Consider the following 11,227-nt stretch of genomic DNA (forward strand, 5'->3'; position numbering starts at 1 on the left):
GGTGTTGATATGAACATACTTAGGCGAAAAAGTAGATGCTTTTGCTACTTTAATGTGTGGACACTTTTGCCTCTTGTATTGATTTTGGCAAGAACGTTTAGGTTATGCTGATAGTTCACTGACAAAAATACATTGGGGCTTGCCTGATTAGTCTGTGAATGAGGGTCTGTCTTAAAAAATTATAGCATTTGGACTTCGTATTTGAAAAGAGTTTCAAATGGTAAAAATTTTATAACATATAATCTGCGTATTATCGGTCTAACTAATGATCAAAGTTAAATCTCGAAACGCGTGACCATCAATCTTTATGAAAAGGAGTGAATAAAATATTACTCCTCGCTTCAAAAATATAACACATATTTAATTTCTTTAATACAAATATCTAGCTGGATGGTTAGTTTGATCACGTATGTCCTTTTGAGACTAATTATTCTTTTGGTGGTAAACGAATTGAATTTACTCGTCGACAGCTATGCACTAGTGGTAGCTTCGTCATCTCGAGACTCCATGACTCCTCTGCATGGTGGTAAGTGTGGGCATGTGTGAGTCTACATTGTACTGGGTATTCATATACTAATTACATCAATATTGGCAAAAGACTTGTCTAAATGAAACAAAATACGCCGTAGATTTTGGAGTGAGTCGAAATCCACCACCTCTTCCGTGTCGAAGTCGACAAGCAAAATCTCTAAAATGAAAGAGTCCACACGCAACTGTCACCGGTGATCTAGCTAGTTGCTAGTATAACATAATATCTCGTGTTCTATTCGTAAAACAATAAGTTCGCCCCTAGCTCTAACTCCACTCCAGGCATCTTTTTTCTTTGAGTTGTGGCCGCCTCACAGAGCATAGCTGGTTGACCACTGAATCGAGGACTAAGTTGCACTATCCTGATTCGCTTACTCCTATAAGCATCGATTGAGAGGGGGAAGCAACTCAGGTCTTGTGAACAGTCGTATGCAGTATACACGGCCGGTGTAAAAATACTAAATTAGATGGGACTGATTAAATAATTTTCTTTGGAACAGTTTAAAGAGACTTGCTACAAGAATCATGGCTCGAAAAGCAACAAAAACCAAAATGAAATCTGATAGTGCACTAATAATGGTCTCATCAACACGCACGCTTCAATTAAGGTTCTTCTTTGCATTGCCAGCTAATTTCTCTTCCCAGTAGAGTTCTGTGAAAAGGGCTCGCCAGAAAATTCTAGTGCTTGAAGACAATCAGAACAGCAGTGCAGTTATCCTTGCATCGCCTCTCGCGAACAGCCTCCTTCACTAGGCGACGCACTGCGAGCGTGGCTGAAGACGTCTCCTGAGTGGTTCACATATGGATCAAAAGTTAAAAGCATAAAAATGAGGTGCAAAAGGAAAGTACAGTGAGAAGTTCAGTAAATGAAGGAAAGGAAAAAAGCTTTATTTATGTTTATATATACAGTACGTAACCTAAGGCATGTGAGAAAGAGTAATATAAATTTCATTAAAAAAAATAGGGCTACAATTTAATTTCAGTAATGTCTGATCAAAACCCAACCAAGCAGATAAGTACTCCTAGATAGAAAAGAAACCAGTGCATATAGAGTCACAGAATAGCACCTTCAATTGCTTCTGGACGAATTCAACAGCATCACTTGGTCCAAATACCTGGGTATACATAACAAGTTAAACTTAACAAAATATGATTGAAGCATTAGAAATCATGAAAAAAAAGGATATAGCGAAGGGAAATGTACATACTCCCCATAAGCCATCGCACCCAAGAATGATGAAATTATCTTTCTTGGTAACTTCAAAAGAATGGACATCTGGTGTTGCAATTAATCCAACCTGCATGATAGTTGATTGATAATGCTGATGTTCCATGAAGCTAAATTTTTATAGACAGTAATTCTTGTCTGTCTAGTATAGGCTTTAAGAAAGAGTGTTAAAAGATCTTGGATTAGGCCAGGGATGGAACACATATTACTTTTAACTAAATTTATTGCTTATTTTGGGTTGACACAGCTTCATATGCTAAAACAAGAGACAAGACAGTTATGTCTTTGAAAAACTTGGATATAACCTTTGATAGAAGTGATAAAATTATCTATGTCATATGGGTATCTCATACTATTGCGGAACAATGACAGTTTTTGTTGTAAGCAACATAACTAACTGACATTAGAAAGACAGGTCAAAGTTGTGTCCAATGGATGTATAAAGACATGCATTTTCATGAACTCTCCCATGCTAACCAAGTACCTCCCTCCTTATTGTGTTGTTTTGCAAAAGGATGGACAAATGAGAAAACAGTAAATAAATACTCCCTCCGATCCATATTCATTGTCAAAATATTACATGTATCTAGACACTTTTTAGGCATACATACATCCGTATTTGGGCAAGTTTGAGACAATTAAAAGGGATCGGAGGGAGTACTACTGAACCAATACTGTGGTTTTTTTTTGCATTCTTCAAACAAAAAATACTGTGGTTTTTCTTGCGTCCAGAAATCTGACACAGTCGATTTAGAATTTAGAATAAACACATGAACGTGCAAATTTTCAGTATGATTATTTCTCAGCAAGAAAATACATTCCTCTGGCCATTATTTTCATATACTACGAGCTCCAGACAAATCCCGTAAAACTACTCTGGACATCATACCACTAATGGTAATAGAACAGTATTCATTTTGCATGTGCACAGGTAGAACACGAGAATTAATTTTATCAGCAAACCTTCTTAAAATGACGATCTCCAAAAGCTCTAGACACTTCAATGCGTCCTTGCAGTCTTCCATTAGGACCAACAGAACCTCCAGCCTTTGGAGGAGCACAAGTTAAATGTATCATCAGACAACACACATTGAAATAGAGTTTTTGCATTGCAATGGTAAGATGCTCCTCTAATAATGCATTACGACATCAGAGGCATAATATAAGGAGCAAATGAGTTCACAGAAGAAAATGAATGGAGGAAAGGACGGCCGTTTACAAAGCATGGAAGACAGAATAACAAATTTATATTTGTTATCACAAATAAATTCACGTCGTAAACAATTGGCAGAAATTGTGTTAATAAATAGGTATAGGTTGGAAGCACAAAAGCTAGTATTCCAATGCTTGAGAAAATACTTTGACAAACTACCAATATGCCAGGGCTTCAATTTGTTATAATTATGATAATCAGATTTGACTTGACAGACTGGTGCCACGAAAAATGATCCAAGATGGTTGCAATAACAACCATAGAAAAGCACGGAGTTGATTCATTTGACACATACATATGGAAGCAAAGCATTAAAAATGAAATAAGTGTTGGTACTATAAATCTATAACGCTATTTACCTTCTGGATCCGTGAGCGTTCTTGTGGAAAAATGGCTTTATGTTCTCTTGTCAAAACAATAGCCTTCATTAGACTTTTCGTGTCGACCAGTGATCCTTCACCATCAGTTGAAGTAGAACGAGCTAATACTGCTTTAGCATCACCAGCATTTGCAACTACAACCTGGAACATGTGGAAATGTAACAGGTATGCATCTCAAATCAAAGCATTTAGGATTCAGTGCTAAAAAGATGACACCACATGACGAGGTTTCTTATTCAAGAGGAGAACCAACGTGTGGATTATGTATGCATGATGTTTGTAGATTACTAACAATAGATTATAGCAGAGTCTGCTCACATCAAGGTACAATGTGGGTATACAAAAACTAGGATGCCCGGATACGACGACATGACAATTTTCCGAAAACAATGATACGGGAATACATTTGTATATATATAATAAACATGAATAATATATAAATTAGTACTTTTAAACGAGAAAGAGAATTACTATATAGGCGTGACATGGTTATTGCTAGAAAAACTTGAAAACTGCAGCCCTCTCACTCTCTTCTCCACAGTGCCAACAATTTACTAAATTAGTATAGTAAAAATTTAAAAAGAAGGACAAAAGCAAACTGGAAAGATATATCATGCTTACATTGCAACTATTTCCATTCTCATTACTTTTCTCTATTTCTCCATATGCCAAACATCATCAACTTCAAAGAACAACTAATAGATACTACATGCTTTGATAATCTTACCATAGTTCATAAACAATTCACAATAGTGCATGGAACAAACTACACAACCAGCTAATAAGGTAGTACAAATGTACTCCCTCCGTTCCATAATTCTTGTCTCAAATTTGCCCAAAAAAGGATGTATCTATTCGTAAAAAGTGTCTAGATACATGTAATATTTCGACAAGAATTATGGAACGAAGGGAGTAGTAGATAAATGACAAGACGAAATAACATCACAGGAATCAACACTTGGCAAGTTTGGATCCATTATTCCTTTGTCTCTTTCCTGCAGATTCATTCTCCAAGGCTCGAATATCATTTAGCACTGCCTCTGGCTTATCTAGTTAGAACACAGCTTGTTGAAGAAAATCTGCAACCCTACCAAATATCTTGTGTGTGTCTCCTTCGATGTCCCAAAATCTTGTTGAGCCACTTGAATACTAGGCAGATTTCCTTGAAATAAGACGCAGGTTTTGATGCACAATGAAAAGATCCTAAGCACGTCAGGGTTCAGCCTACGACAAATTAAATTGAACTCAAAATCCAACTTCCAAGTTGCTGGTAAAAGCAAGAAAATAAGGACTTAAGTAGAATAGAGGACATGATTCTTGTTTTACTATGTATCAGACCATATTTGCTCCAATTTCTTTCAGCTCAAGAAGATGTTGGCTGGCCCAAGTAAATAGTCCCAACTTTTGTAGCTCTGGTTACCATGAATTCCCACCATATCTTTGGCTCAAGGTAGGTTATATCCTCAATTGAAACGAAGGAATTAAATCGAGCAGCAAAAAACAGAAATTACCAATTTGGTAATTTCAGTTTGTTTGCTGCTGGGTTTAATTCCTTCGATTCATTCAATTGAGGATTGAACCTACCTAGAGCCCAAGATATGGCAGGGAATTCATGGTAACTCTGCCCCAAAGCTACAAAAGTTGGCACTAAGATTACTTGCTAGCCAACATCTTGTGATGAAAGAAATCAGAGCATGTATGGTTCCATACATAGTACAACAAGAAACAGGCCCCACTTAAGTCCTAATTTTCTTACTTTTACTAGCGACTTGGAAGTTCGAATTTGAGTTCAATTTATTTTGTTGTAGGCCAAACCCTGGACGCGATGAGGATCTTGTCTTTGTAGATCAAAACCCGCATCTTATTTCAAGGAAATCTAGAGAGTATTCAATTGGTCCAACAAGATTTTGGGACATTGGAGTGGAGGAGACACCCACAAGATATTTGGTGGTAGTGCAGATTTTCTTCAAGAAGCTATGCTCTAACTAGATGAAGCAGAGCAAGAGGCACTGCTAGATGATATTAGAGTCTTGGAGAATGAAGCTGCATGACAGAGACTGAGGAATAATGGGTTCGAACTTGCAATGTAAGCATAAAGTATCTTTCCAGTTTGCTTTCATGCCTTCTTTACTATTATAATTTCCTAAATTGTTGGCACTTGGCAGCTAGGTGGAGAAGAGACTAAGAGAGGGCTGCACCACTGCAGTTGTCAAGCTATTCTGGCAACAACCATGTCAAGGTACCCCTATAATCCTATATATTAGTTCTCATTCTCGTATTAAACTAACTAATTTATAAATTATTAACGTTTTCCCTAATGTTTATTATACACACACACACACACACATACAAATATATCCCCATATCAGTGCTTTTGGAAAATTGTCGTATCCGTATGATCCATATCCTCATATTTAGGCATCCTAGACAATTCTGGTTTCTCTAACTCAGAGAACAGAAATAAACCTTATGTAAACTCGAGAGAAAAATAATTCATAAATCCTGGTTCCATACAGACTCTACAATTCAATAACCAAAAGTAAGTTCAGGGCGTGGTTATGAATAGAAGAACACACATCCTGGTAGTGTAACTGACCGTTTGTCCCAAAACCCAAACACATACAGCTGTTGCACCATCTTGCCAGTTTCCTATAGATAGGATACACAAGTAAAATTAATCTCACAAGAGGTAACACAAAAGGATACCAAACAAATTTGCATAGTGTTTTTGACACTACCATCCTCTCGAATCTAATAGAGCCTTTTTGAACCAAGGCAGTCCCTTATACAGCCTTTTTGAACCAAACTAGGGACTAACAGAGCCTTGGCATCAGCTAAACAGTACACTACAAAGCACTAGCTTTAAATTTCACCACTAAAGGGGCAGCTTATGACCTAAAGATAGATCTACAGAACATATGTTACAACTTGCAACAAAAATTTACTCTAGCCAATACCAACCTTGGCACCTTGCGAGAAAATTCGCTATCATGCCACACAAAATATACTAGGTTTAACGAATCATTGTGAAGCAGATTGCTGGGTCAAATTGGTGCCACAATCACTGTATTCCGCAGAGGAACAAGTGAAGTAAGTTGAGACAATATTTTCTTACCTCTAGTACTTTCTTGCAGTAGTGATTCATCAGTTTTACGAAAACCTGCAGATAATGAGCAACAGGAAAAGTTTAATTCAGCGGTATACAAATAACAAAAAAACTACGAACGGCAAGTATGAGCGATGTGAACAATAATCATAGAGAAAAAGACACAAAAGAGGCACACAAGAAAGAAAATATAAATATTGTCAAAATGCTAGTGTAAAGGAAACACGTGTAAAGATGGAATATTTTGAGTTTAAATCATGTCCACTCAGAAGCTCAACACCACATGCAAGATGGTGATCCCCATTGCCATTTCCAGAAACAATAAATTCATTCTAGAGTAACACAGCAGAGAAATAATTTGATAATTATACAATTAACTCATGATAAAAGAAGCATGTGACATGCTCAAGGATTCATTGTCAAGGCTGTTTTGCATGTCGATAGTGGATTTTGCTAGTGCAAGATTATCAAAGAAACATAAATATACTAGGTTAAATATGTATTGTATCCATATGTAAAAATGTAAAGGAAGATGATGAGAGTAGTAGAAGGGGCTCTTCCAGTTAGGATTAGCCTGATCCTGTTCAAGGGTTTACACAAGCAAAGAATTTCATGTACCACATACCTTCAATAATGGCCTTCTTTGCCACTTTAACATCCATCTGCAAAACAATTTATCAGTATTAATTAACTGGCCAACAACAGAATCATTATTTTTTCTTCCAAATGCGAGGAGTCAAGGACATCTCCATCTAAATATAATTTATATATATGAATTATGGAAGTTAATGTAAAACATTAATCTAATGATGAAATGGTCACATAATCAAAATAAAACAAAAAATGGAAGGTACTTAATTTTGTAGTGAAGTCTAGAAAGTAGCAGCCTTAGTGAGGAAGTGGATATCAAGAAGCAATAAATGATCAGGTGGTGTAGAATCTCGTGAATGCTTCATTCACCGGGAAAAGGTGAAGATGCAAAATGCGTTAACATAAATGGAAGTTAGCATGAAAATCTGTGTTGATTGCTCCCAAAACATAGTAAAAAGTTACTCTAGAGAGATATTAGTTGAATAGGCAAATGTGGACACGAAGAAACTATCTAAGTAGCAATACGAAATGAAAATATAATAAATGATAAAAAAAACATCTGTATGAGCAACTGAAGACAGAAGAATACATTATAATGGATCGTAAATGAAAACATTGCACATGGGCAGACAATGTAAACAGACCAACTCACGTGGTAATCCTGCAGCGATAACGTTCTGATGTAAATGTGTCTGTGCATACTCCGCAGCCAAGCGGCCACCATGCCCATCGTATATCGCAAAATGTGCACATCTGCAACAAGCTACTTACATGATTTACAAGCATTGCTTCCAAGTAATTAATATGAATAGAAAGAGGGGCACCTCAGATTTCCTGGAGATTCCATGCTAGCATCAGGAAGCACCACCCAGGTATCTTCCATCGTATGCCTGCAACCCTTGTCTTCTGCAGCATCGGCTTCAACACAAGTTACTATCATATCTTGCTGACTTGAAACTTTTGAGATCATTGTGGCTTTCTCATCCAACATACACGGGTCCACTGGCATCGTGCTTTCCTTTTGAGACGTTTCTCTTTTTTCAGCATTTGTTTCTTGAGAAGCAGCAGCCTCAACATTATAGTCCTTTTCAATAGAAGTGGCAGCACCTTTCAGGCGCTTTGATGTCCAATATTCATCAGTGGAGTTGGCTTCACGCTTTTGATGTGCCATAACAAGGCTAAACTCTAAAACTTCCAATAGCCTCGTATCGAGTTCACCTATTTAAGCCACTGCTGGATGGACAACATGTAGATGTTACGAAAGATAAGTGCCTAGTAGATAGAATTAAAGCTTCACGAAGAAAATGGAGGGCATTAGCTGGGTATTAGCCAGAAAGATATGCTTTGGCAAAATACCAAACAGGTAGTACGTTAAAGAAGAACCCCGCCCACCAGCCTTGGACCCTAGGTTATGTCATAAATCTCATAACTAGCATAGTCCTTTCTAACAAAAGCTTTGCATAACCAAATGCCCATATAAATATATCAGCAGAAGTTGCATACATTCTAAAAAAGGAAACATACGGAGCTATTGAAATGCTACTCGCAGTTGTATCAATAATCAACGTTATAATTTCGTCCCTGATTTCCTCAAAACAAAGAAAAAAAGAAAAAGAGGCAAACTCCATTCTAGCAGGTCAGTTAACTAGCTTCAACGAATACGGTAGACAGTAGGCATTGAATTAACTCCAACCAGTCAGATAAGTACAAATCGACTGATTCTACAGGGTAATCACTTGATAAACACGACGTGATTTGCACAGCCTTGCTTTTCCGATTAGGGCTGTGATAGCGGTCCTAGAATCAAGGGAAAATTGGCTGGGGGACACAGTTATTTTGTCGCCTTTGCCGAAACACACCGCCGGAATGTGTCTTTGCCCAGTACCATTACAATTTTGTGGACATTTGCCAGAACACATTGTATGGTCTAAAACAGAAAGTTTGACTTTTTTCACATTAAATTATCATTCTACCCTTTAGCAAATGTGTCTAGAATCTTTCAAACTATTTGTTCGAAGCGTTTTTCTCTCCTATAGAGTGCGGCAACAAAGGTGATGAATGCCCACATCGACCAACAACGGACCCTAGTAGATGTCAAAAATTGATTCGTAGAAAGGAAGAAAAGTTTTCAAAATCAGATTTACGATGGTAGTCCCAAATAGAATGTCAAATTCTCAATTTTAGTCGATGCAGTGTGTTCTAGCAAATGTCCACGAAATTGTAATGGTACAGGGCAAAGACACGTTCCGGCGGTGTGTTTCGGCAAAGAGCACAAAATAAAGATGTAATCCAGCAAATTTCCCCTAGAACCAACGAAGCACCTCAACCTTCGAAGCAGCTACGAGTTATATAACTTTGGTGTGCACATCGGACAAGCAAACCACGGAATATCAGTAAATCTCGAGGGTATCCGTAGAACCAATGGAGGAAGTAGGGACCCGAAAAGGTGCCGATAAGAACAGAAGGAAAAGAGCAGAGTTTAGCGGGGGGCAGCAACCACGAGCTCACCGAGAACCCGGATGGGGATGGTAGGTGACCACCGCAGATGACGGTGCTTGTCGCCCTCAGAGCAGCGGACAGATGCCACGGGATCCGTACGCTCGCCGACGTCGCCGGTGGCGGTGAGGAGGAGCGGAGGCAACGGGGATTCGGCCGGTGGGCAATGAGGCCTCTAGTGGGGGAATCGATGGACGATAAGAAGCGGTCACGTTTCAGGACCGGGGGGCGTGGGCTAGCACAAAAGGCCCAAGTCAGTTTTTTCTTACTACAGGCCCAAGTCAGTTTGTGTGGTGTGATTCACTGGACTGTGGGCCTCTGGCTAAGGACTTGATTGCTCTCCCAGGAGTTATTATTCTCGATTGTAAAAAAAAGAAGTTATTATTCTCAAAAAACAAAAAAAGAAGATAGCTCTCTCAGGAACTTACTCACGCGAGCGTTTTCCCCTAAAAAAGAACGCAAGCGCAGCTGACACTTCACATGACTTAGCAATTTCAATGGACACCCCACAAAAAAGCAAGTCGAATGGACACACGATGGACACAAATTATTTGTGGCATTGCACAACTCTGCATGCCTTTTTTCTTGTCCGCATCACTTTAATTCAACTATTGCTCCGATTCACAATAAGTGTTGGAGATTTACTACAAAGTTTATATAGATTGGAGGGAGTAAAGATTTTAATTGGAAAACATGCACACACGGCAAGGCACACCTGTCTGATCTGATTTCCACTGACCCGTAGCACACGTGGCATTAGCGTAGCTTCTCATCAACGGCCGCACGACTGGGCCAAACAGCACAGATGCATCATGCATGCCTTGCTGCCTAAAACTAAGGTACGTCCTGGTACTACTGTGTGTACGTAAGCCACATCTCCACAACATGCACTCACCGGCAGCTGGTCAACTAACATGCGACTAATTTCAGTTCATACACACTGAACTTCTGACTTGCCGATCGGCTCACATCTAGCATTTCATGGCGCCGTGGATACAACTTACTAAAATTTAATGGACAACTACTCCAACCATACGGCAACGATGCCACGAACACGAATAAACATGATGCATATCTAAACAACAAGGTTAACTCCATCGGGACTGACGTGGTGAACTTGGACATGAAGAAGCTTTCCATTCTCTCGTCAAACAGAAAAGGAGTAGGAAGCATTCTAGCCGGCCCGGCTCAATTTCCAGAGTGCTTCACCCGCCGTCCACGAGAATCAATCAGCAAGATAAGCAAGCCTCGATCTCGTCTGTAGAGAGCACATTAATTCTTAGCTCAAAAAAGAGAGAGAAGAGAGCACAGAAATCCTAATTAACCATCGTCCTGAAGAAAACTTCAACATCTAATTGTCATCTATTTTGCTATTTTTCTGTTATGTTTATGTGTTCTTGGTGGTGGCATTTTGACAGTGGAGATGCATGGCGTCATCTACAAGATAGAAGATAGGTGTTCTGACTCCATCCTCGTCGTGGTTTAGTCGTCATGAACTACGATACTCCATGGAGTTATGGTTCTTGCGTCTTTTCTTTTGGTGTTTATGATACTTTTCCTTGTCCATTCACAGCGAATTGGTTTCACAACTTGCCTTAGTTCACACTATTTTAGTTGGGCGCAGCTCATGCGACTTTTCAAGACCAATAGGATTAATCCATCTTGTGCAAGCATGTTGTTATGCA

General features: G+C 38.8%; 1 protein-coding gene and 1 non-coding gene across 3 annotated transcripts; both read right to left on the reverse strand.

Moving 5' to 3' along the window:
* Nucleotides 1-958: 958 nt before the first annotated feature.
* Nucleotides 959-9,732, reverse strand: LOC100845025 (probable protein phosphatase 2C 67). 2 transcript variants are annotated; one of them, XM_003577931.3, is made up of 11 exons: nt 9,555-9,732; nt 7,871-8,276; nt 7,691-7,799; nt 7,081-7,117; nt 6,465-6,509; nt 5,946-5,998; nt 3,329-3,490; nt 2,720-2,803; nt 1,737-1,826; nt 1,596-1,643; nt 959-1,314 (listed from the first exon to the last, which is right to left on the reverse strand). In XM_003577931.3, exons 2-11 carry the CDS (start codon nt 8,215-8,217, stop codon nt 1,207-1,209), a joined length of 1,083 nt encoding a protein of 360 aa, XP_003577979.1. In that variant the 5' UTR covers nt 8,218-8,276; nt 9,555-9,732; the 3' UTR covers nt 959-1,206. The 2 variants fall into 2 exon arrangements, with proteins under 2 accessions (XP_003577979.1, XP_010238052.1); XM_010239750.2 differs by having other exon boundaries at nt 7,871-8,279.
* On the reverse strand, nt 4,736-4,984 carry MIR5165 (microRNA MIR5165). The gene has a single exon (NR_126907.1). It is a non-coding gene; the product is annotated as a microRNA MIR5165 (primary transcript).
* Nucleotides 9,733-11,227: the final 1,495 nt, after the last annotated feature.

Source organism: Brachypodium distachyon, chromosome 4 (genome assembly GCF_000005505.3).
Source record: "Brachypodium distachyon strain Bd21 chromosome 4, Brachypodium_distachyon_v3.0, whole genome shotgun sequence".
Classification (NCBI taxonomy): domain Eukaryota; kingdom Viridiplantae; phylum Streptophyta; class Magnoliopsida; order Poales; family Poaceae; genus Brachypodium; species Brachypodium distachyon.